This window comes from Pseudorasbora parva, chromosome 13 (genome assembly GCF_024679245.1).
Source record: "Pseudorasbora parva isolate DD20220531a chromosome 13, ASM2467924v1, whole genome shotgun sequence".
Classification (NCBI taxonomy): domain Eukaryota; kingdom Metazoa; phylum Chordata; class Actinopteri; order Cypriniformes; family Gobionidae; genus Pseudorasbora; species Pseudorasbora parva.
Window position 1 is genome coordinate 4,052,036 of NC_090184.1, and position 27,884 is coordinate 4,079,919.

The 27,884-nt window shown below is 41.2% G+C and overlaps 1 protein-coding gene across 1 annotated transcript; it reads left to right on the forward strand.

The window, feature by feature from the left end:
- Positions 1 to 201: 201 nt before the first annotated feature.
- ube2d4 (ubiquitin conjugating enzyme E2 D4) lies at positions 202 to 27,643 on the forward strand. Its single transcript, XM_067412979.1, has 7 exons — positions 202 to 494; positions 18,552 to 18,615; positions 18,739 to 18,770; positions 20,094 to 20,171; positions 20,278 to 20,383; positions 21,890 to 21,983; positions 25,055 to 27,643. The coding sequence occupies exons 1-7, from the start codon at positions 471 to 473 to the stop codon at positions 25,098 to 25,100; spliced, it is 444 nt and encodes a 147-aa protein (XP_067269080.1). The 5' UTR covers positions 202 to 470; the 3' UTR covers positions 25,101 to 27,643.
- Positions 27,644 to 27,884: the final 241 nt, after the last annotated feature.

A 27,884-nucleotide genomic window follows, 5' to 3' on the forward strand; every position in this document is an offset into this window, starting at 1 on the left:
ATAAAAGGCATGTTAGTGGAAGTAAAGAAAAAAAATAGTGTAGCTAAACGAAAAAGACGTCTAAAGGGCAAGATTTGTTTTCATGTTCGATCCCAATCTTCATGCAAATTTAGCGCGTAACGTCCACAGAACTACATATCCCAAGATCTCGTCGTCTCTAACCCGCACGCACGCTCTAGTATCGCGATAGTATCTGAAATACGTTGTGTTGTATCGCGAGATTACCTTCCTGCTGTCTAGAACAGCACTAAAAACTGTCAGTGAGGTTAGAGGGGGTAAGAATTCCTCAAATCGGCGACTGCCGTTTAAACAGCGGTGTGAATGTTAAAATCTGTGCTTTTGTGTTATTACATACGTAACGTGTGACACTGAGGAGAAAAAACAACAACCGCGTTCTCATCCAAACTGTACAGGCCAACAGTAACGTTATCTGAACTAGATCTCAGAGAGTGCTGTAATACAGCGAGCAAATGGCGTTGAAAAGAATCCAAAAGGTGAGTTTGTGTTCATTGTGTGGATCGCATAACCTCACAGCCTCTGTCAATGTCCTCATCGTCATCTTCTAATGCTGTTGTGATTGTGAAGCACTCGCACTTTCCTCATTTGATCCCCATCTGGTCAAGACAAAGACGGATGGCCAATGGTGGATGCATGCAGTCGACAGACCAACGGTCGTTTTCTGACGAGGACAAATTCACGCGAATGCCGTTATAAACAGTCAGTTGCCGATATACGGCTGATTGCGAGTGTTTGTTTTGCGCAATATGTTATCGACAGCGTCTATTGTATTATGCGAGTATGCGAACAGCGCGGATAAATTGTATAAATCGATGTTTTGACATGTGTTGTTGTGAATGATTCGTGGTGTGTAAGTTCGTTGGAGCTTTAAACATTGTTAAAAATGAATCTTTTCTGTTGTCGGTCATCATGAATGAGAGAATTGCAATGGTGCGCATGCGTGATGGGCGACAACTGCTTTCAAGTTGCCAAATGCTGAACCCCAAAGTCAGTGTGTCCATATATGGCTCGGCAAATAGGGCACTAGGACAGCAGAGGGTATTTTTAACAGATTCGCCACCCTGCCCGCATAACCAACGACTTAAATCACAGGGAAAAAAGTCACTTTAAAACTGTCCATAGCCTTCAGTGATTCCATAAGCATAAAAATCTTGTAATTATTTACTAGCCCTCATGATGCTGTTGTGACATTAAAACATCTTCATTCAGCTCCCAGAAAGGATCTTAAGTCGGAAGTTGTGATATTCCTTTATTCCCTTGTATAAACCGACGTATAACCGATTGAAAATCCCTTTAAAGGTGCAGTGTGTAATATTTATGAGGCTCTATTGACAGAAATGCAATATAATGTACATAACTATGTTTTCAGTGGTGTGTAAAGACCTTACATAATGAACCGTTATGTTTTTATTACTGTAGAATGAGGCATTTCTATCTACACACACCGCGGGTCTCCTTACAGTGAAGTTGCCGCCAAGTTGTCTACAGTTAGCCTGACGTGGTCATACTCAATTCTAGTCAGAATATGAGTCTGAAACTGCTCCATTGGGCTGTGATTATGGGGTGTGTTTCAACCGAACTAGGAAAGACATCAATTGGACAGACCTACAACCAATCAGAGCAACGAAGGGACGCATAACGTTACTTGTCAAATGTCAACAGAGCTCAACTGCACTGATGCCAAGTCCGCGTTTTTTCCGCGGGTTCTTTTCTATGTCTGCGGGTTGAAGCGACTATTATGTGATAAATAGACCCTGGAGTGCGAATTTTAGCAGCAACCTTGCCACAATAACACACATTTTACCCCCCAAACGCCATTTTTTCACCGGAGAACCCCCCTAGTAGTTGCCGCGTTTAGTTGTAAAAACGTGGCAACCCTGTCTGCACGCGTGCTGAAATCAGGCTGGAATACACTATCTTTGCCAGAGTTGTAAAATAATTTAATGATACACAGAGTACTTACCCAACATGATCATCATTTCAGAGAGAAATTGTGAAGGTGAATGCATATACAAACAAGCTCTCCGTTTAGGATTCGAGTAAATATAACCCAAGCCCCTTTGATGACGTGATGATTACGTTACTGTTGATCATCTGTCCGTCATCGTCTAAAGCCCGCCCTTGATGATTTCGTTGGTCCGAACAGGTTCTGTTCGGGGATAATTACTCCTCTCTGGAGCAAGGCCAGACCGAATTGACCGACCTAAAATTTTTGTGGGCGGGGCTAAATTCGGCTGGCATCCAGGCTAGTCTACAGTAGCCCTAAAGGGACAAACTGCTCTACAGAGCGCTAGCTACTCTCTGATGTCTCAGAAAGACGACATCTCTATTCTGTGTCGGCCACCGTAGCTTCTGTATGAAAGGGAGGAGTGAGCGATGTGTGATCACAATTCACAACCTCACCACTAGATGCCGCTAAAATTTACACAGTGCACCTTTAAAGTGCAGTGAAAGCCCCTGTTTCAGCAGCAGTCAGTTCTCACCACAGTTTTGAAAAAATATAAGTTTGTAAATATAAGACATAAAAGTGGGCGTGGTTTAGAGGCAGAGTGGAAGGGGTTGAGATGAGACTGACAGCACATCAACAGTTTCTGATTCAGACAATTTTATTTCACTCTCATCAAAGTTTCCCACAAATGCACACTGCAAATGACCATTACGTTAAACGCAACACAATATACGCATGGATTTGTAAGCTCACTGTTACACATTTACATATATCCTGTGAAAGCTATAATTCAATGCACAATTAAATGCACAGCCATTTGCAATTTGTTCTCTGCATCGTAAATATATAGGAACACGCAGTGGCATAACTTTGATAACTTTTGAGGCTTATTTTGTGGAGTTTTGTGTGGCGTTTGGACGTTTAAATGGCAGTAAAAAGCGATTACACTCACAGTGTGGATGAATCGTGCTTGTGTGAAGACTCGAGATCTATTGAAGAGAACGTAGGCAACACAGACACTCATACAAAGTGGAAAAAAACTTTTTTGATCCATTAATGCATCTCTCACTTACTGTATGCGATATCACACTGTTTGAACGCTTTAGTCAGAGGAAAATGCCTATCAATGCGTGCTGTCATGAATTAAAGGAACACTCCACTTTTTTGAAAATAGGCTTATTTTCCAAATCCCTTAGAGTTAAACAGTTGAGTTTTATCGTTTTTTAATCCATTGAGCCGATCTCTGTATATGGGGGTAGCACTTTTAGCATAGCTTAGCATACATCATTGAATCGGATTAGACCATTAGCATCGTGCTCAAAAAAAATTACCAAAGACTTTCAAAATGTTTCCTATTTAAAACTTAATTCTTCTGTAATTACGTCGTTGTGGCGAGGTGAACGAGCGAGGGACATGGGAGGAGCGAGTGAAGTCAAGGACGAGAGAGGACTAGGCCTGGACTTTACGTTGAGTTTTGTTTATGTTTTGTTATTTGTGTGTGGGCAGTCGTCTTACACATTCAAACTACCAAATACACACACAAATTTTTTTAACATAAGTTTTAGACTAATTTTTAGGCACTGTCCATCATTGCGCCACTTCACTCATGGGACGGCAGCAAAGTTCTGTGATTATTACACAGGAATGAGAAAAGAGTTCCTAGCCATATCGGCCTAGAAAATAACAACTTTTAATTTTCCGTTGGTCTTAGTACACGATTGTAATAAAGTTCGTAGATTGGAAGGAAGAAGGTGGGAACCGGCGAACGTTTAATAACTTTTATTAAATAAACAAAACGAAAGTAAACCACGGGCAGCCCCTCACAAGACAGGAAACAGAACTGAAGGGATCACATGATTTCAGAGCGGCTGCTTGTGTGTACGTTTCGGGGTGTGTGTGTTGTCAGACAGCAGGAGACTTCGAGGAGTTATTTTCTGCAAGATATTGCGTATAATAACTCATTTTTAACATCAAGCAAGTCCCATAAGTATCAGTCGTGTGCACAGTCTCTGCTATATGCGTCGACCTTAAACGTACACTTTTCACAATGTTGAAGTAGCCTGTTAAAATCAATCAGATATTGCGTGCCGGTGCGTTATGCATATTGCGATATGTACATTTGCGATATTTCGATATATATTACGCAGCCCTACCCAGTCGTAATTCAAGAAAAAAAATGTCCTAATGCGCCACTGCACCCTATCTACATCACTCATAAATCACAATAACTGATCAAAATAGGCTTTTTAAATATACTGACAGCCATGGGGGATCATACACTGTCCATGTTTTCCAAATAGTCATATCGTCCGAAATGCTTTAGGTGCAGAGCAGAGCAGAGTAGACCAATCACAACAGACTGGGCCATCTGACCAATCAGAGCAGAGTAGACCAATCACAACAGACTGGGCCATCTGACCAATCAGAGCAGAGTAGCTCGTGGAAAGGAGGGATTAAGATAGACTGATTCTTTGGGCAAGTCGTTTGAGAATCATTGAACATTGAGGTGATGTGCAGTGTGTATATTATGAGAAAACTAAAGTGTTTTTTGACATTTGATGCATGTAAACCTGTTGTTGGAGACCTCCAAAACTAAATGAGGAAACTTTAAAATAGCATAATAGGGGCACTTTAAAGGGACTTTGGCCGTTTCACTCAGATACGTCACAACTCAGCCCTTTACAACACACAGAACCATGGCTAATCGCACAGGTAAATTCACTCCCTAGTGTGACAGCTGCAACTCTGCATTGTCTGCAACTGCACAAATTTAGTGCCGGTCGCATTGGAAGTTACCTATCTGAGGACTACTTTCAGGCGCTGCGTAATATCGCGCCGCTGCACCCATGAAACGGCAGCAAAGTTCCATGATTATTACTCAGAATACAGAGAATAGTTCCTAGTCATATTGGTCTAAAAAATTCACAACTTTTAATTTTCCGTTGGTCTTAGTACACAATGTAACTACAGAAGAGTCTTTGGTCATTTTTTTGAGCGTGATGCTAATGGTCTAACACTATTAAATTATGTATGCTAAGCCAGGGGTTTTCAAACTGGGGTCTGGGACCCCCAGGGGTCCTCCAGAAGGTCCGAAGGGGTCCCCAGAAAAATTTCAGATACCGGTAATTAAAAGACAAAGTAAAAATGGATAAAGTCTACCGAAGAATCGAACTGTTTTATTTCTAAACATTGCTCTCCTTGTTTGCCATATACATACTTTTCAGAATTGTATATGTTTGCTTTGTATTTTCTAGTGAGTTTTTCTCCCTATAGTCCCCTTTATCTTGCTCACTGAGTTTGAAGAGCAGTATTCTTAATGCGCTACATAAGCTGCTTACATACATTTATTGTGAAAGTTGCTTATCCTAGTAATTTTTTATTGAACATGTTCTTCTTCAGGTTAGGCCAACAACCAGGGATGCAAACGGCGCGCTATTCGGCGCCTCCTGCTTTTTTCATGCCGATTTGGGTGACTTGTGTGAATCGTGCAGATCCGAAGTGTTTTTTCTGATTATAGTTTCACTAACAGTAATTCTGGATTGCCTCCACATGAGCTAGTAAATCAGAACACTGAGCACCAATGAGCACGGGCGAACCTTGTTTCTTCTGGCTGCGCATCTGCAACAGTTCTCCCTGAGACCAGAGTTCGGCGCTGTGCCTTCCCGTCTTACTGGCAACGTTCTGGTGAGATCACTGCAGGTTAGGTATTGTTGGTTTATAATGTTGTAATACGTTTTGTAGATGGGAAGGAAGGAGGCGGGAACCGGCGAACGTTCAACAAACATTTATTTAAAGTAAAGAAACAAAATGAAAGTAAAACCGCGGACAGCCCCTCACGGACGACTGCCCGCAAACACATAAATAAAACATAACAAACTCCAGGCCTGGTCCTCTCTCGTCTTCCGCTGCCATGCTCCTCCTTTTATGCTCCCGTCACATGGCCGCGAGACGAGACCGGTGTGCCACGCAGCTGGCACTCGTTGACATTAATCACCGGCCCGCTCTCGCGGTCCCTCGCCCCGCTGCCTGTCACACCACATACCCCCATCGCCCCTCGCAGGCCGGGGGGCACTCCCGAGACGGCGCTCTACTCCCCCTCCCCCCCTCTCCCGGGGGGGCCGATCACGGCGGCCGCGGCACCTGGGGGTAAGGACAGAGAGGCGAGAGAAATGTAGACGGGAGCACGAGGAGCCCGCGGACGAGAGAGGGGAGAGAGGGAAAAGAGAGAAAGAGAAAAAAAAATTCTGGTCCGGTTCCCCGACACACTGCCGCTCGGTCCTCACCAGCCGAGAGGCTCTTCCTCGCGGTGCTATGCGATGGTGCTGGACGCCCGGTGGACGGCCCGATCCTCCTCCGCCCCCTGGCGGCCGGCGGTGGCTCCTCCTATTTAGGGCAGTCGGCAGCGAGCTCCGCGTTCCCTGCTCCTCCCCGTTCCGGCGGATGGCAGCAGGCTCCGGCCCACGGCGAACGCCGGCAACTCCTCCGCTCCCTCCAGGACGGCCGCCACCCCACCTCGACCCAGGGGCACGGCAGCGAGCTCTCCGTCCCACCGGTCTTCACTCGCTCCAGCACCACCGCCTCGGGCAGTCCCTCGCGGTCTTTCATCATCCGCGCTGCCCGAACTCCTCAGCACCGCGATCCCCCTCAGCAGCGAGGGCTCTCCGACAGCGCGTCCCTCCTTCCTCCCGGGTTTCGGCACCAATGTAATACGTTTTGTAGATGGGAAGGAAGGAGGCGGGAACCGGCGAACGTTCAACAAACATTTATTTAAAGTAAAGAAACAAAATGAAAGTAAAACCGCGGACAGCCCCTCACGGACGACTGCCCGCAAACACATAAATAAAACATAACAAACTCCAGGCCTGGTCCTCTCTCGTCTTCCGCTGCCATGCTCCTCCTTTTATGCTCCCGTCACATGGCCGCGAGACGAGACCGGTGTGCCACGCAGCTGGCACTCGTTGACATTAATCACCGGCCCGCTCTCGCGGTCCCTCGCCCCGCTGCCTGTCACACCACAAATGTTATACAGGGTTTCTCCTGCATGGAGAATTACGAGACGGCCACCTCCGTCTGTCGACAAAACTCAGACAGGCAGACAATTGCTCAGATTCAGCCTGTGGTGATAAGCTGAAATATATCACATGATCCTTCAGAAATCACTCTTATATTATGATTTGCTGCTACAAAGTCATCTAAAGCCATTCCATAGCTGAATGTGCGGACAAGGATATTATATTAATATTATTTCCATGGTTAAATTAAAGTTGACGGAAACTCGTCTTCCCTCCGCTGCAGCTGTCAATCATCATCTCCGTTCAGCATTACGACAGTCAGCAGGTAAAACTCCAAGATCATATTTCCATTATAATACTTGATCTGTAAATAAAGGGCTGTGGATTTGAGTTTATAGCTGTTTCTGAACGATGTTGTAGGCTACTCGGTATCGGATGACAACACAAGGATTAGCATCACATGCACAATAACTGGAATTTAAAACTGTTTAGATACAAATGATCAGTAAACTGTTGGACAGATATACATTATAGACTATGATTTGAGTGCTCAGCATCTCTTCTCCGTGCAGTGAACTCTTCAATGCGCACTAGCGCTGCAGCGCTGACTGTGTTGTTTTAAGCACATCATTCTGCTCCCGGGATGCGCATAAGTGCTTAGTGTCGCTCTGATTTGAAGCGTTTTGTGCAGTGAACGATAATTAGAAGCCGAACTTATCTTGTTCTTGTTACCTCTCTTTTTTGACCATACATGTGTTTGCATCCCTGAACATTAAGTATAGCTGATTTAATTTTGGAAACAATGTTCTATTTAAAATGTCACACTTACTATTTTTCTATCAGTTTAAATGTTTTTTCATACATAAAAAATATATAGATGGATTTAAGGGGGTCCCTCATATTTGGGGGTCATTAGCATCATACATTTTGAAAACCCCTGTGCTAAGCTATGCTAAAAGTGCTACCGCCAGATACAGAGATCGGCTGAATGGATTAAAAAACGGTAAAACTCAACTGTTTATTTCTAAGGGGCTTGGAAAATAAGCCAATTTTCAAAATAAGTGAAGTGTTCCTTTAAGCAACGCATCTTCTTATGATGAAGACACGCAGTCTCATGAATAATTATCACACAAAGAGGAGTCATCGTCGTACTATAGTACGAGAAAACGTCACAACGTGTGACGTTGACATGAAGACTAATTTAAACCACGAAGTTGAAAATAGAACAAAAAGGTTTTAAATTAACTAGTTTTGTTAGTTTTGTTCGGCCAAAGTCCCTTTAAAGTGCCCCTATTATGCTATTTTAAAGTTTCCTCATTTAGTTTTGGAGGTCTCCAACAACAGGTTTACATGCATCAAACCTCAAAATAGACATGTGCCGATTTTCGATAATGCGATTTATCACGATAATGAATATGCACGATATTGTTATCGTGGGCACTTTAAAATATCCTAAATAATAATTTATTAACATTTTATAATTTTTTTATAATGCACTCAAGAATACTTTGCCCATCAACCGTATCAATGCTCAACACCGCTGTATTCTGCGTCAAAGGGACACGCGCTCAGATATAAACAAGCCCAACATGCATTTGCACATGACTGAACCTGACGCGCTGCTGAAGTGCCGCTCAGTGACAGCAGAGGGCGCTGATGAACTGCAGAATGAAGCGCTTACCCCGGAAACCAGCAAACAAACAAAAAACGCGTGTAGTTTTTAAAACAGCCATTCGTTTTTGTAATCTCAATGTTGTTCATCACAGCACCAAATACTTAATACTTAAAGACTTAATAGGCTATTTATTTTCAAACTTAAACATTTTTATGTTTTAATCTGGACTACAACATGCCCTAATAATTAGAACTGTTCTGATTATTTGTTATTGTACAGTAAAACTTTGAGACATACGACTTCATTAGTTAACATGTTAATTCATTATTACCAAACTGACAATGAAAAATACCTATAAAGAATTAATCATTCTATGTTAATTTCTTAGTTACTTTTTAATAACATTAAAATCAAAATCAAAATAACTTTTTTAATGGACCTAAGATAAAACTAACAATGATCAGTATTTCTTAACTAACATTACCAAAAACATACTTTCTGTAACAAATGTAGCTATTGCTCAATCTTAATTAATGCATTAAATAATGAGACATTATTGTAATGTGTAAGCCTACCTGTTGTTCTTTATAGCCTAATTCTTTTGCAATTTAATCTGTTTGAAAATTGTACTTTTACAGCTCTGAAAAATAGCAAGAGACCTAACATTGATTTCTCAATGAGGGGTCTCTTAATTTTTTTTCCAGAGCTGTAGGCTATATATTTTTGGTGCATTATTGTATTTAAACATTCAGTTATTTTTGTTCTTACAAAAATAGTTCTTAAAGCTGTTATGCTATGGCAACACTTTTTTTGCAACTTATTTCAATATCGTGATAATATCGTATATCGTGATAAAACTTCATCAATTAATCGCAACATGAAAAATTGATATCGGCACATGCCTACCTCAAAAACACTTTAATTTTCTCATAATATACACTCCTTTCCACGAGCTACTCTGCTCTGATTGGTCAGATGGCCCAGTCTGTTGTGATTGGTCTACTCTGCTCTGATTGGTCAGATGGCCCAGTCTGTTGTGATTGGTCTACTCTGCTCTGATTGGTCAGATGGCCCAGTCTGTTGTGATTGGTCACCGATATAATTTGTATTTTGATTTTGAATAATGTTTAAAGTATTGTTAATTTTTTTGACTTATTTTCCGTTTCGTGAGTGCAAGAAGGCAGTGCACTTGCAGAGAGAGCTCCGCCCACATGCTCTTCTGATTGGCTGGGATTTGTGGTGTGGACAGACGCAGGAATCTTGATCACATTGCTTTTGGTTTTTAGGTTACATTATGGTGTGCTTTGTCATTTTTGTAGCTTGACAGCTGTGGTCACAGTAAAAACAACCCTTGTATCGGAAATGGTTCTTCAAAAAGTAAAGAACTTTCCTTTTTAAAGTAAGAATAACCACATTGTAGTGACACGAGGGAGAGTAGATCATGACAGAAGGCCCTGTGAAATGATGCATACGATACAATCCATTCATAAAAATGTTAAATGCAAATTTTTACATACTGTATTAAACGTGCACAGACTAATGCAAATATCAGGCATTTGAATTTTGTCAAAGCCATATTACATCAACCAGCGGTGAAGAAAGTGACAACAACAGATCAGAAATAGACTGTAGAAGCCCCGCCCCCTTTAAAAGCAGCTCATATGTAACACAGTATGTGGTGTGTTGTTGTGCTGATCCTGCCAGAGGTCATTTATTAAAGATCATACTTGTGAAAGATCATGTCCAGAACATCTGAAATGAACAACCTGTTAATATTTATTTTTATTTTTTTTAGTTTAGAGCTTTATTTATCCCCTTGGGGCAATTAGTTTAGGCTCTCATGGTGCTTCACATTTAACACTTACACATATACATTCAAACATTCAAAACACAATTAACAAAAATAAAATAAAAATAAATATTTATGTGTATTTAATCATGCAAGCAAAATAATCTAATAGCAGCTGTTTATAATCCAAGGCTCCAGACTAACATTAGAGAGCAGCGCCACTCAGATCTACAGATGGAGGCGCCAGCACGTGATTTGGTAGCCTAGAAATCTATACGGACCCTAGCGGCAGCAAATCTAATCTGCTGCGAGTGTCATCTAGCAACTTTCAATACACTTCTTCTGACCTGCAAAAGCCTAACTCTGGTCAGGCCAATCACAGTCAACACAGAGACTGGCGAACGGTCTTTCGAATCAGCTTTGACCGCGACTCTGGAAGACTTGAGTTAAGCTTTTCTCTGAGAAAAGAACAAAGAACGGCACTGAAGTCATTCTTAAAAAGGGAAGATGTGTTCAGAGTTTTGCCGACCGGATACGGCGAAAGTTTAATCTGTCAGCTAGCTCTGCTTCACCTTCGTTGCTCTGGTTGGTTGTAGCGCTATCTTATCACGTGCAGAGGGAGTTTGAAAGGCAACCGTTTATCCGCCCCTCGGATTGAGCTGTCAATGGTGAGTTTCCAGACCAAACATCTTGATGTGGATCTGTCTTGTCAGGCTAATGATTTGGTGGAGCTGGACGTCAATTTATTGTAGAGTTAATTTATGTTTTGTTATTAAGTGTGCAGTTACTAATAATATTACTTGTTTGTTTATTGGAAATTTAACAATGAATCTTTGATCTTGAATTGATATGCAGATAAAATTAACTTTTATTACCGTACTCTAGCGGCAGCAAATCTAATTTGCAGCCAGTGTCATCTAGCAACTCTCCATAGACTTGCGAGCTGGATAAACCAAAAAACATTGCTCTGGTCAGGCCAATCACATCGTGTATAGAGTCGGTGGGTGGACTGTTGTGGCGCAGAGTTGTGGCGGTTCTGCTACTTGTAAACAAAGAACCTGGCGAACAGCGGTCTCTCGAATCGGCTTTGGCCGCGACTCTGGAAGACTTGTTGTTAAGCTTTTCTTTGAGAAAAGAACAAAGAACGGCACTGAAGTCATTCTTAAGAAGGGAAGATGTGTTCGGAGTTTTGCCGGAATTTAGTGCACTGTCTGATCCTCTATCCCCTATATAGAGCACTGTCTAATCCTCTATCCCCTATATAGAGCACTGTCTAATCCTCTATCCCCTATATAGAGCACTGTCTAATCCTCTATCCCCTATTTAGAGCACTGTCTAATCCTCTATCCCCTATTTAGAGCACTGTCTAATCCTCTATCCCCTATATAGAGCACTGTCTAATCCTCTATCCCCTATATAGAGCACTGTGGAATCCTCTATCCCCTATATAGAGCACTGTCTAATCCTTTATCCCCTATATAGAGCACTGTCTAATCCTCTATCGCCTATATAGAGCACTGTCTAATCCTCTATCCCCTATATAGAGCACTGTCTAATCCTCTATCCCCTATATAGAGCACTGTCTAATCCTCTATCCCCTATATAGAGCACTGTCTAATCCTCTATCCCCTATTTAGAGCACTGTCTAATCCTCTATCCCCTATATAGAGCACTGTCTAATCCTCTATCCCCTATATAGAGCACTGTCTAATCTTCTATCCCCTATTTAGAGCACTGTCTAATCCTCTATCCCCTATATAGAGCACTGTCTAATCCTCTATCCCCTATATAGAGCATTGTCTAATCCTCTATCCCCTATATAGAGCACTGTCTAATCCTCTATCCCCTATATAGAGCACTGTCTAATCCTCTATCCCCTATATAGAGCACTGTCTAATCCTCTATCCCCTATATAGAGCACTGTCTAATCCTCTATCCCCTATATAGAGCACTGTCTTATCGTTCCCTATCCCCTATATAGTGCACTGTCTGATCGTTCCCGATCCCCTGTATAGAGCACTGTCTGATCGTTCCCTATCCCCTATATAGAGCACTGTCTGATCGTTCCCTATCTCCTGTATAGAGCACTGTCTGATCGTTCCCGATCCCCTGTATAGTGCACTGTCTGATCGTTCCCTATCCCCTACATAGTGCACTGTCTGATCGTTCCCTATCCCCTATATAGTGCACTGTCTGATCGTTCCCTATCCCCTATATAGTGCACTGTCTGATCGTTCCCTATCCCCTATATAGTGCACTGTCTGATCGTTCCCTATCCCCTATATAGTGCACTGTCTGATCGTTCCCTATCCCCTATATAGTGCACTGTCTGATCTTTCCCTATCCCCTATATAGTGCACTGTCTGATCGTTCCCTATCCCCTATATAGTGCACTGTCTGATCGTTCCCTATCCCCTATATAGTGCACTGTCTGATCGTTCCCTATCCCCTATATAGTGCCATGTCTGATCGTTCCCTTTCCCCTATATAGTGCACTGTCTGATCGTTCCCTATCCCCTATATAGTGCACTCTGATCATTCCTTATCCCCTATATAGTGCACCGTCTGATCGTTCCCTATCCCCTATATAGTGCACTGTCTGATCGTTCCCTATCCCCTATATAGTGCACTGTCTGATCGTTCCCTATCCCCTATATAGTGCACTGTCTGATCGTTCCCTATCCCCTATATAGTGCACTCTGATCATTCCTTATCCCCTATATAGTGCACCGTCTGATCGTTCCCTATCCCATATAGTGCACTGTCTGATCGTTCCCTATCCCCTATATAGTGCACCGTCTGATCATTCCCTATCCCCTATATAGTGCACCGTCTGATCGTTCCCTATCCCATATAGTGCACCGTCTGATCGTTCTCTGTCCCCTATATAGTGCACCGTCTGATCATTCCCTATCCCCTATATATTGCACTGTCTGATCGTTCCCTATCCCCTATAAAGTGCACTGTCTGATCGTTCCCTATCCCCTATATAGGGCACTGTCTGATCGTTCCCTATTCCCTATATAGCGCACTGTCTGATCGTTCCCTATCCCCTATATAGTGCACTCTGATCATTCCTTATCCCCTATATAGTGCACCGTCTGATCGTTCCCTCTCCCATATAGTGCACTGTCTGATCATTCCCTATCCCCTATATAGTGCACCGTCTGATCGTTCCCTATCCCCTATATAGTGCACTGTCTGATCGTTCCCTATCCCATATAGTGCACTGTCTGATCGTTCCCTATCCCCTATATAGTGCACTCTGATCATTCCTTATCCCCTATATAGTGCACCGTCTGATCGTTCCCTATCCCCTATATAGTGCACTGTCTGATCGTTCCCTATCCCCTATATAGTGCACTGTCTGATCGTTCCCTATCCCCTATATAGTGCACTGTCTGATCGTTCCCTATCCCCTATATAGTGCACTCTGATCATTCCTTATCCCCTATATAGTGCACCGTCTGATCGTTCCCTATCCCATATAGTGCACTGTCTGATCGTTCCCTATCCCCTATATAGTGCACCGTCTGATCATTCCCTATCCCCTATATAGTGCACCGTCTGATCGTTCCCTATCCCATATAGTGCACCGTCTGATCGTTCTCTGTCCCCTATATAGTGCACCGTCTGATCGTTCCCTATCCCCTATGTATTGCACTGTCTGATCGTTCCCTATCCCCTATAAAGTGCACTGTCTGATCGTTCCCTATATAGCGCACTGTCTGATCGTTCCCTATCCCCTATATAGTGCACTCTGATCATTCCTTATCCCCTATATAGTGCACTGTCTGATCGTTCCCTATCCCATATAGTGCACTGTCTGATCATTCCCTATCCCCTATATAGTGCACCGTCTGATCGTTCCCTATCCCCTATATAGTGCACTGTCTGATCTTTCCCTATCCCATATAGTGCACCGTCTGATCATTCCTTATCCCCTATATAGTGCACTGTCTGATCGTTCCCTATCCCCTATAAAGTGCACTGTCGGATCATTCCTTATCCCCTATATAGTGCACCGTCTGATCATTCCCTATCCCCTATATATTGCGCTGTCTGATCGTTCCCTATCCCCTATATAGTGCACTGTCTGATCGTTCCCTATCCCCTATATAGTGCACCGTCTGATCGTTCTCTATCCCCTATATAGTGCACCGTCTGATCGTTCCCTATCCCCTATATAGCGCACTGTCTGATCATTCCCTATCCCCTATAAAGTGCACTGTCTGATCGTTCCCTATCCCCTATATAGGGCACTGTCTGATCGTTCCCTATCCCCTATATAGTGCACTGTCTGATCGTTCCCTATCCCCTATATAGGGCACTGTCTGATCGTTCCCTATCCACTATATAGCGCACTGTCTGATCGTTCCCTATCCCCTATATAGTGCACTGTCTGATCGTTCCCTATCCCCTATATAGTGCACTGTCTGATCGTTCCCTATCCCCTATATAGCGCACTGTCTGATCATTCCCTATCCCCTATAAAGTGCACTGTCTGATCGTTCCCTATCCCCTATATAGGGCACTGTCTGATCGTTCCCTATCCACTATATAGCGCACTGTCTGATCGTTCCCTATCCCCTATATAGTGCACTGTCTGATCGTTCCCTATCCCCTATATAGTGCACTGTCTGATCGTTCCCTATCCCCTATATAGCGCACTGTCTGATCATTCCCTATCCCCTATAAAGTGCACTGTCTGATCGTTCCCTATCCCCTATATAGCGCACTGTCTGATCGTTCCCTATCCCCTATATAGCGCACTGTCTGATCGTTCCCTATCCACTATATAGCGCACTGTCTGATCGTTCCCTATCCCCTATATAGTGCACTGTCTGATCGTTCCCTATCCCCTATATAGCGCACTGTCTGATCATTCCCTATCCCCTATAAAGTGCACTGTCTGATCGTTCCCTATCCCCTGTATAGTGCACTGTCTGATCGTTCCCTATCCCCTATATAGGGCACTGTCTGATCGTTCCCTATCCCCTATATAGGGCACTGTCTGATCGTTCCCTATCCCCTATATAGCGCACTGTCTGATCATTCCCTATCCCCTATATAGGGCACTGTCTGATCGTTCCCTATCCCCTATATAGTGCACCGTCTGATCGTTCCCTATCCCCTATATAGTTCACTGTCTGATCGTTCCCTATCCCTTAAATGTGTGAACAAGTGATTGATTTCAGCTTCAGCGTCTGTTTATAATGTAGGGGGCGGGGCTTCAGACACTAGAGAGCATTTGATTGGACAGAAAATCTGAAAAGAAGCTGAAGTGCAGAGTGATGTCATCAAAATCATTGATCCATATTGGCAGAAGTGTGTGACTGTAAGTTTTGAACGCTTATATCTTCTAAATGCTCATTTTGTCATTGTTTTGAAACACAATAGCTCATAAAAACTAACATATTCATACTAAAAGCCAAAAAACATTTTGATTTCATGAGGACTTTAAAACTGATGACAATGTATACTGTTCATAGCCTATAAGAACCACAGAGTGACAAGCAACGGTGCATTCATTCATAAGTCCGTCTACACTAAATAATTAATCTTTTTTACATTTTAATTGTGGTAACTCCGTATGTAAACTTTATTTCCCGCAACCAAGACTTATAAAGCATTTGTAATACACGTATATAACAGATAACAAGATAACAAGATATTTTTCAGCATCACAAGTTTTCAAAACAATTCCACACGTGTAATGGTGGGGATGTTGATAATCGAGTGTTTGAATGAGAGGGTCAAAAACAACCTAGAAAAATACTATTACTTCTATATCAGGAAGTTTTTTTGATGCTATTATAAAATTAAAATAAATGGCAGTTAATGACCCCTATAATTAAGTTATTATTCACACAATTGAACTAAATGAAAAGTCTGATCGTTTGAGGGAGAGTGTGTGCTTTTATTCTTGCAGTAATGGCATTTATTGTTCCTCTGTTGTTGTGTACAGGGTTAGACATGGCCACTCGTGTGTTTCTTTAAGTGTGCTGCTGCTGCTGATAGTTAAAGTTATTGAACGTGTTCCTGGCGAACAGCTGACTGCTCTGCGTCTATCTTTAGAGAGGCCTTTTCAGGCACTGAGTCAGACAGCAGCTTCTAGCAACACAAGAGGAGAATTAGAGGAGTGGATGATGTGAGAGATTTCAGCTGAATGATTCAGAACAGTTACACACATACGCCTGATGCCAAATACTGACCCACATTACAATCTAGAGAACAGAGAGAAGATGCATGGCAGACCAACACCGTAAATAATGTCCAGTGCTTGTATAAAGAAAGAAGTAGAGATTCAGATGAGCGAGTCTTAGCTACAGTTAAATAATTTTTAAAGCAGGTCAGTACACAGTACACTTAAATTAAATTGCGATAAAGACTATTGTTTGTGATATTAAGCTACAAAAAGAATATTTAAATATGAATCCTGCATGTTCTGCATGTCTCTGTGTGAATAAATGGCTTCATTGATAAAACTATCATATCATCATAAACACAAACTCAGCTCTTCACGGCAACACAATAAAATTAAAGCTTGGTTTAACTTAAAGAAGTTGTGACGGAAATATACTGATAGGATAGCATCTTGCAGTTGATGGAGATTTGTGGGATGCACATCCAGGGCACGAAGCTCCCGTTCCACCACATCCCAAAGATGCTCTATTGGGTTGAGATCTGGTGACTGTGGGGGCCATTTTAGTACAGTCAACTCATTGTCATGTTCAACTCAAGAAACCAATTTGAAATGATTTGAGCTTTGTGACATGGTGCATTATCCTGCTGGAAGTAGCCATCAGAGGATGGGTACATGGTGGTCTTAAAGGGATGGACATGATCAGAAACAATGCTGAGGCTGGCCGTGGCATTTAAACGATGCCCAATTGGCACTAAGGGGCCTAAAGCGTGCCAAGAAAACATCCCCCACACCATTACACCACCACCACGCACAGTGCTAACAAGGCATGATGGATCCATGTTCTCATTCTGTTTACTCCAAATTCTGACTCCATCTGAATGTCTCAACAGAAATCGAGACTCATCAGACCAGGCAACATTTTTCCAGTCTTCAACTGTCCAATTATGGTGAGCTCGTGCAAATTGTAGCCTCTGTTTCTTATTTGTAGTAGAGATGAGTGGTACCCGGTGGGGTCTTCTGCTGTTGTAGCCCATCCGCCGCAAGGTTGTGTGTGTTGTGGCTTCACAAATGCTTTGCTGCATACCTGGGTTGTAACGAGTGGTTATTTCAGTCAAAGTTGCTCTTCTATCAGCTTGAATCAGTCGGCACATTCTCCTCTGACCTCTAGCATCAACAAGGCATTTTCGCCCACAGGACTGCTGCATACTGGATGTTTTTCCCTTTTCACACCATTCTTTGTAAACCCTAGAAATGGTTGTGTGTGAAAATCCCAGTAACTGAGCAGATTGCGAGATACTCAGACCGGCCCGTCTGGCACCAACAACCATGCCACACTCAAAATGGCTTAAATCACCTTTCTTTCCCATTCTGACATTCAGTTCAGGAGATTGTCTTGACCAGGACCACACCACTAAATGCATTGAAGCAACTGCCATGTGATTGGTTGATTAGATAATTGCATTAATGAGAAATTGAACAGGCGTTCCTAATAATCCTTTAGGGTGAGTGTATATTTGTCTTTATGCAAAACAGTTGCATTTTGCAAGTTAGTGAGATTTATACGTATAGACTTTTACCTCTATCACATTTTGGTTTTGAATGACCTTTTATAAAGAAGGACACACAAGGAGCTCTCTTTTTCCACACCTGATATTTCCAACTGTTTATCCAACCATATTTCATTCTCAGAGCAAGTACTAGAGTGAGATGATTGTCAAAGCGTTGGTTGTGCTGGCATTGCTCCTGAAATCATCTCCATCTCAATATGGAAACAAACCTCAGAGCCAAGGCATTAGGAACATGTGTTGGCAACCACATTTCACTGACATGAGCCAAACTCTGTTTTTAGAAAGCGTTTTGAATAAATGAAGTCTTCTGGTGCTGATAAAGTATTGATCATGACTGGATTCTTTTGTTTTCATGCGTCTCTTTGATCAATTGTAAGTACACTTACTAATTATAAAAAAAATGCAGTTTTACATGACACGGTCACTTTAATTCCTTTTTTATTCCTCTTTTAGGAACTGACAGACCTCCAGAGAGACCCACCAGCCCAGTGTTCAGCAGGTCCGGTTGGAGAGGACTGTGAGTATATCAGGAACGATGTCTTACTATCGGAGTGAATTTGTCAGATTACAGTTTAAATACAAAGGTAATCAGATTTTACTCTGCTTGAATTGATTTTATATAATGTTTAATGTTTTCCAGTGTTTCACTGGCAGGCGACAATAATGGGGCCGGTGAGTAGCTGCTTTTTGTGCTTTAATCTTTACTACAGGATTCCCACAGTCATGACATATCAGGGAATTATGATTTCCAGACCTGGAAAAATAATTACATTCAGTTTGATCAAATTTAAGGCCATAAAATGTCCTAAATATTGTAAATTGTGGGTAACACTTTAGTTTAGGGTCAAATTCTCACTATTAACTAGTGGCTTATTACATAGGATATTGGCTGTTTAATAGTACTTATGAAGCACATATTAATGCCTTATTCTGCATGATCATATTCTACATCCCTTAATCATGTCAAAAGTACTGAAATGTAAGGATGCACCGATGTATCAGCCACAGATATTTAATGGCCGATTTTTGATCAATTTACAGCCATCGGCATCTTGGCTATAGCATGAAAAAGGCAGATATAACAAACCGATGGTTTATTAATGAACCACGTGAAGGCACTGATCTGTATAATGTCTGCTGCATAATCCAAGATTATAATGTAATATTCCTGCTGTGCCTCTGTCTGCGTTTTAATGTTAATCAAACAACAAAAGACCAACAACAAAAAAATCGTACTCTTGACTAAATAACTTTCATAAGGATTGATTTCCGCAAAGCGAAAAACGCAGACAGAATCCAGTCATAACTGAATTTACTGCATATTTGTCAAAGTTTTGATGAATAAATAAAATGTAGGTCAGTCACTTAGAATCAAATCGCGATATATACTTGTGTCTGTGAATATTAAGCTGCAAAAAGACTTTAAATATGAATCCTTCATGTTTTTGTGCGTCTCTGTGAATGAACGGCGCAGAAGCACAATCTCATTTACCACACACTCACACACACACACACACAGACTGAAACTCAGTGTTTTTCAGCCTCTGTTGCCTCGAATTTAGCTACGTCTCAATGTATTAATAATATATGTATTTCATTTATATGGTGAAGAATATGCAGTGTTATTTAATTTATTTTTACTTTACCTGGAAACTGTTAAACCTACCCAAGAAGTTTGTTTTATATGTATCTTGTTCTGTTGTATTTATGTATTTATGTTAGCCTGCTGAATGTTAAATGTTAATTAGTAAAAAATAATTATTTGCCGATTTAAAACCCTCCATTTTAACGACAACGTTTCAAATAAGAGGGCGAGTGACAAATATCGTATTGGAATCGGCCCCCAAAAATCCTTTCGGTGCATCCCTACTGAAGTGTTATAAATGTGACGCTTTGAGCGCTGTTGAGCTGGAATTGTTAACTCCTCTGATTGGTCATTCACATGCTCATCAGATGTGCCTGTGATTTGAATGAATTTGTCCTTTTGTCTCTTAGAATGACAGTCCATATCAAGGAGGGGTTTTCTTTCTTACGATTCATTTCCCAACAGACTACCCGTTTAAACCACCAAAGGTCAGTTGCTTTATGCAATTCATTGTGTCTGGAGATCATTAGTGATGTCCAAATGTATGTAGGGGTTTATAATGCAGTGATCAATACTCTCTGCATTGACTGACAGGTCGCATTCACAACAAAAATCTACCACCCAAATATTAACAGTAATGGCAGTATTTGTCTGGACATCCTGCGATCTCAATGGTCACCTGCACTTACTGTATCCAAAGGTAAGTTTCAGGCAACGTCTCAATGCTTAAAAACAATCACTTTGAATTTAAAAATAAAGTAACAACAATCATGGTGACCACCAACACGAACTGTAAATCTAATACCGTGTTATTTTTTGGAACCCATATATATATATATATATATATATATATATATAAATATCATATGATCATTCAAGCAATATCACATGAGGATGCTGTTGGTTTTAAAGGGTTACTTCAGTGATTTAGCATGTAGAGACAGAGCGACACGCGTCATAATCTGAAAGCCACGCCCACAGGGGGGGAAAACAAACCAGCCGTCTCCATTGACTTTCTATTGCGGGAAGCGGCCTCCTTATCATTTCTGAATTATTACAAAAAAACTAACAATGTCTAAAAGCTGATATGTGACAAGGTGTACAGAAAACAAGCATAAAAACCCAGGAACAAAAAGCCAGAAGTGTTTATAAGCTGTTGACCAAAAAAACGAACGTTTAAGGACTCAAAAGTGGGTACAGGCACTTGAGTCAGAGCGCGACATGCGAGATTACACCGAGAACTGCGCCCACTGGAGGGTAAAGTAATCAGCGACAGGAAATATAATATATAAAACTGACATTTGGATATTTGACAACATGTTAACCCTTTAAAACCAACTGCATCCTCATGTGATATTGCTTGAATTATCATATAGTATTTATATATATATATATGGGTTCCAAATATTGGATATTTGACAACATGTTTACTGCACACGTAGGCATACTGAGACATACTGAGTGTCAGGATCCCAAAATTGACCCATTCTTCCCGCTGAAGCTTCACGTCTTATTGCCTGTTGGCACTTTTGTCTTCTTTAAACGCTTGTTTTTTTGGGATCGACAGCTTATAAAAAGTATGTGTTTTTTTAGCTTGTTTGCTGCACACCTTGTCACCACATATCAGCTTTTAGACATTGTTCTGTTTCTTGTTATAAGTAAGAAAAGACGAGGCGACCGCTTCACGCAATGCAAAGTCAATGGAGAGCGTTGGATTGTTTTCATTACCTTCTGGACGTGGACATCAAGTGTGCATACACTTACATTCAAAGGACAGAAAGCCCTCAGACTAAATCTAAAATATCTTAAACTGTGTTCTGAAGATGAGGTCTTAAGGTCATTACGGCAGGAGTCATTAATGAAAGAAATTACATTTTTTGGTGAACTAACCCTAAATACCAGGTGTGAACGAGGCCTGATTGACTTTGTTCACTGTTTGTTTTGTGTACTGCAAAGCCTTGTCATTTGTGTCTAATAGCAGAGCCGAGTGTGGGTGATGCTGTCAGACTGCACTGATTACTCTTTGTTCTAAGAAGTGACCTAGTTTGCATCACTCCACAGGAAACCGTTTGTGTTTTTAAATGACAAACAAACACAAGAGAAGCACCTCTTGCTATGAATGAACACAAGGCTTTCAAGCAGCAGAGATTATCAGGATGTTTTGGCATTATATCATGTTTTTAACGTGTTCCCTTCCTTTTATTAGTCTTGTTGTCCATCTGCTCCCTGTTATGTGACCCGAACCCAGATGACCCGCTGGTACCTGAGATCGCACATACATATAAAGCCGACAGAGAAAAGTGAGTGACCCTTACATGCACACTTTAATGCCACTTTTTCAATACAAATCTTCATGTGTTTATTGGAAAAATCCACAAGTACTTCATTGCTTGTGATGGTTTTATCTTTAACCTTGATGGACGTCAAGATTATAACACAAGATAAGTCTGGCATCCGTACAAAAATGGTGTTATGTAACAATTGGGTTAAAAAACTAAAGACTCAGAACAGTAAAACTAATGTAACACAGTAGATCAGTGGTTCCCAAACATTTTCTAGCACGCACCCCTTTCTAATGTTTGATACCTGTCAAGCACCCCCACCACCTTATTTCGGTTAAACATCACATGTTTAATAGCAATAACTAAATACAAATATCCTCTGTATATAAGAAAAAAATCAACATTTCAGTTGTAATATATATACAGCATAGAGTTAGGGGGGTTCGGGGGCATGCTCCCACGATAATGTTTTTTTTTTATTTTCTGATCTACATATGAGCGTTCTAAGACATTTGAAAGCCAAAAAAATTATTAGAAATAGCTTTAAAAACTAAGTCAGTGGGCAGTAAATTATTTGTCAATTCCTGCTCTCTCTTACGGAAGCCCTGAACGGCCATGGATAATAATTTTTTTTCTGTCTTGTTATGTCGTGATCACGAGTTAATTATCTTGTGATCTCAAGATAACAAAAGTTGTTTTCTCGTGATAACGACATAATTTTCTCGTGATCTCGAGATAACAAAAGTTGTTTTCTCGTGATCACGAGTTTCATTCTGAAATACTGCACAGCACCCAGAGTCTACGGTTGCTGTAGCAACGAACACAACTTTCACGGGCATCTGATCAATGGATAATAAACCGTGCCATCTTTCAGCAAAATCTTTGCTTCACTTAATACACATTTTATTTGTGTAATTAACATGTTTAAATGATCAAAAGAGAAGGATCCTTCAGAAGGATGGCAGATTATTCTGTTCTATTCTAAAAATCGTTTAGTTTCGATTCAGCCCATTTTATTTTCCTCATTCGTTTGAAATAACATTACATAATTTGTTTGTTATTAGTATCCTTCCTTCTAGCCTTTATTCCATTAAAAAGCGGTGCAGTAGCCTACTCCATATTTCTAAAAACAAACAAACGTTTAATCCAGTTAATACAGTCTCGTACAAAATACAATCGTTTTAATTGCACATTATCACTGATTTAAAGGGGTACTTCAGCGCTGGGAAGATGAATCTGTATTTAAACTGGGTCATCAATGCAGTAGAAATGTGAAATTATTTTTGAATTTGGTGTCTTCTAGACTGAGAAAAGACAGAAAATGTATTTTTGTCCCATGGGGATGAAAGACTACAATTCCCAGAATGCTTCGCTGCCCTGTGAGGCCATTCCCAACACCACCAACTTCATTACTGTGACTGAGTTAGAGAAGACACTACAATTAAAAACTGAACGTGTCTGTTCAATATAATGAGTGAGTCACCGCGCGAGTGTCACAGCCCTGAGCACTAACTGCACGAGTGATGAGAGCTGAGGTAATCGCGACTACATTCGCGGCATACATTCACACAGGAGTTCAGACTGGCACGCGTTTCAGTTCATGCCTTTGCAAGCTTAACTTTCATAGAAATGAATTTGAGAAGTTAAAAGACTTACATTGCTCACCATAGCTCCGTTTAAATGATCCTGTCTGCAAGCTGAGCTCTCCCTGCCAGCTGAGTGTAATCTCCCATCCCCCATGCGCAGATACAAAACATGCGGAAATAGCTCCCTCTGCTGGCTGTAGTCTTTAGCCTCTGGGCAAACATTCCTCCTATGATGCAAAAATCGTCATTTTGCATCATAGGAGGAATTTTTCCAGAAATAAAATGCATAAATCTCTTGTCTCAGGGAGATATGAGGGGGGAAAGCACAATAATTTGAATATTCTCCAGGGTTTCTACTGATACAAGGCCATATGCTAATCGCTGAAGTAACCCTTTAAATTAGGCTGCAATAAACGTATATGCATCTTTACATGGGCTATACATCACATCTAGGCGATACATTGAGTGACACAATCTGGCAAACTAACGGTTATTTAGGCTGCTGATTAAAATGGCATTTTAATGCACAAAAAGGTGTAAATAGAATAGTGAAATCAAAATGAGTTTAACAGTAAGTTTAGTAACGCACCAAACGCTATTATAGCAAACTAATCACATTAGACCATTCAGTTATATTAATTGCCTAATGCACACAGTACTGCACAAATTATAGTGATCACGAAAGGTCTTCAACGCGTTCAATCTGGACCAGTACAACACATGGTGGATAGGCTATACCGCACCCCATCAGTTAATTGGTTCTATACTGCCACCTCGTGGCGCAGTTGTGTAACTTAGAAAATATGAACTCGTGATCACGACAAAACAACTTTCGTTATCTTGAGATCACGAGAAAATTAACTCGTGATCACGAGAAAACAACTTTCGTTATCTTGAGATCACGAGAAAATTAACTCGTGATCACGACATAACAACACAGAAAAAAAATATTATCCATGGCCGTTCAGGGCTTCCGTACTCTCTTCATCTCCATCACTCCTTATTTTGCCCTGTCTCTTCGCCTCCTAATGCATTCCACAAAACATAGGATAAATTTATAGTTAGAATATTTTTTTTATCTGAAGAAAACATGTTCATTAATGTTTCTTGTCCTCTCACATTGACAGTATAGTTAATTATCACATTAAATCACAATATAAATTAAACAAAGGTTTATTAGTTTGCCTGATTATTTTTATCGGTAGTTTAACATTTTATTCCTAAAACCGCTGCTAAATATGAAATGCTTTTTTTCCTTCCATAGAGTAACTGTTTAGTGATAATGAGTGATTTGTTTCACATGATGGCTGTGATTTTGTTTCTGTAAATTGATTGTGAACACCATGTGTACTTAGTCATTATTGTCCCTTTATTGTCCAAAGATATTAAAGGATTTTAAAAAGTTTGTGGAGTTTACCTTTGTATTTTCACTTTATGTAAAGCAGTCCAGCCCACAGATCAGTCCAGAACTGCCATAAGAGCGTGTCCTTTCTTTTCCCGCAGGTACAACAGACTAGCGAGAGAATGGACGCAAAAGTACGCCATGTGAGAGTGCCTGCGACTAAAAAAAACTACAGAATCAAACGGACAGAGAAACGTTTTTACTTTGAACAAGAGGAGTAAAAATAAGTGAATGTTGAGGGGAGGGGACATCTAAACAAAAGACCCTTGGAAGGGAAGCAGAAGGCGGAGGTGAGAGCCGCTCTTTGCTGAATCATGTGCCGTTCTCGTAGACCCGCCGTCGGAGCGGCTTAGTCTGGAATACTCCAGGAAAACTGTAAAACCGGACAAACCTCGGGGTACCACAACCCAGGAAGTTATACTTGTACTACTGTTAGTTCTATTATTAATGTCATTGTGATTTACTCAGTGTTACTCGTCATCATTGTTTGTCAGTGTGCCGTTTTGCTTAATGAGGAAACATTGGGATAAAGTTGGAATGCCGGTGACACACGCTTGATCATGTCTGAACCGTTTTGCAATCTCATTGGAGTCCAAAAGCATTGTTGTGCGTGTACTCCAACACAATTTCCATTGTCAAACGGTTTGCGATGGAATGTAAAAAAGACTTTTTTCGGGTGTCAGAAAGACCTTAGTGCAGTGTCCGCCTTCCAACTTCCTGCCATTTCGATGTTACTCCATAAAACACTATGAATGTGATTTAGGAAAAGGTTGTGACCCTAATGAGCAAATGTGATTGATTATTGTTTTTTTTGTTTTTTTAACGGAGGTCATAAAAATAGTCAAGTGAGTCTATATCATTGTGCTATTGAAAAAAGAAAGAAACGTAACATGGTGTCCTAATGAGACGTGATGCGATGCCAGCGATAATCGCCCCGAATTTACTGTTCTCTACATTACTTCACTAATATGAAGACAACTGCATGAATTCGGGAACTATAAAGCACCAAAATGGCCATAGGAGTGGATTCATTTTGACCCTGCATAGTTATTTTCTAGTTGAAGTGTACATAGGTTGTGCAGTAGTCATTGCAGTGCATCATGGGACTGAATGAGTGCACTCGATGTCAACTGTGGTTTCCGAGGCCACTACAAATAGTGCACTATATAAGAGTAAAGGGGATGGTTTCTGAGAGCTAAGCCATTGGTCTGTCCCATGCGACAACCTCCCCCAGTTTCTGTTGAAGCTGATACGGAAGTGACTTAAACTGCAATACCTCGACTGGCCACCAGGCTCCAGAAGGAGCAGAATCTCATTGAGCCCCATGTTAAAATGCCCAAATTTACAGCAGAATAAAACATGTTTACAGCCTGGTACAAATTGTGGTTTTGGTCTATATGGCTAATTTTACCCTTCATGACAACTGTGAGGGGAGTGATTTTACTTTACAACTCATTCATTTGCATTATATAAAGCCTTAAAGTTCTGCATAATTAAGGGCGTGGTCACTTTGATTGACAGGTGGATAGCCATTTATCGGCCTTCTGTTAGTCATCGCATACCTAAGCTCCGCCCACATCCTGCCCCTTTGCCCATTTTCTGTTATCCGGTAATGACTCGCCATGACGTGTTGCTAAGATGGCGATGCCCAGCTCGTCTCTACTTTACGCTTCAGAACGGCTTATCGTAATCATATGGGTGATGTCACGGACACTACATCCATATTTTTTTTACAGTGTTTTTACGAGACGCAGCAAGGCTACAAGACAAGGGCTGCATTTACATACACTTGCGAACTTCCCTAAGCACTTCCCATAGCCACCATTCGTGCGTTCAACCTTAAGTGGATGATGAAATTTTATTTGGCCAAACCCTTGATATATCTTGATTTTGACTGAGGGAGTCGACTCATGTACACTTCAGGCGTTCATCTTCATAAAATCAGTTCAGTTAGAGAACAGACACTACAATTAAAAACTGAACGTGTGTGTTCAATATATTGTGATTTAGCCGCTGAGGAAGTGTCAGCACACACACAGCCGGAGTCAGATTACACACATCGTGATGAGCTGAATGAGCTCTTGTGATGAGAGCTGAGGTAAACGCGTCCACACTCGCGGCAGTAGTTCTCAGCCCGTGTTCAGTCTGGTGTGTTTTCAGTTCATGCCTTTGGAAGATTAACTTTCATAGGAATTAACTTGAGAAGTTAAAATACTCACTTTGCTCCGCCGGCTGCACCGTTTCCATGAATGCCTGAGCTGAGCTGAGCTGTGCTGTGAGTGCGACCCCCATCCCTCATGTGTGAGTTGAAAACATGCAGAAATAGCTCCCTCTGCTGGCTGTAGTCTTTAGCGTCTGGCCAAACATTTTACCGATTACGCAAATCGACGATATTTATGTCACCGGAGTAATTTTTCCAGAAATAAAATGCATAAATCTCTCGTCTCAGGGAGATATGAGAGGGCAGAGCACGATCATTCGAATATACTCCAGGGTTTCTACTGATAGAAAGCCATATGCTAATCGCTGAAGTAACCCTTTGATGAACAAATAAGCCTGAACCTCGAGCTAAGATTAAATGCGTGTTTTCTTGTGCACAGTTTTCTTGTGATACTCCATCATATGTCCAACTTGTTTTTGGAAACTTTGGCCATTTTTAGCATGAGAATCAACAGTGTAAATAAGTCAGCGTCCCCACCCCCCCACCCCCCTGACTATCGTGGTCACGGCTGTTTAGGACAAGCACTGATTAACATGGAAAGCAGCACTTTTATCATGTGTTGCCGCGTCACGTCTCATTAGGACTGTGTTATTATTATTTATTTGACATGAAATGTTTTGTTGTATTGTTTGGTTATAATCATATCTCCTTTTGACATATTCTTTATTTTATCTAGAGTCTTGTCGTTTTACAGAATGAAGGTGTTCGTT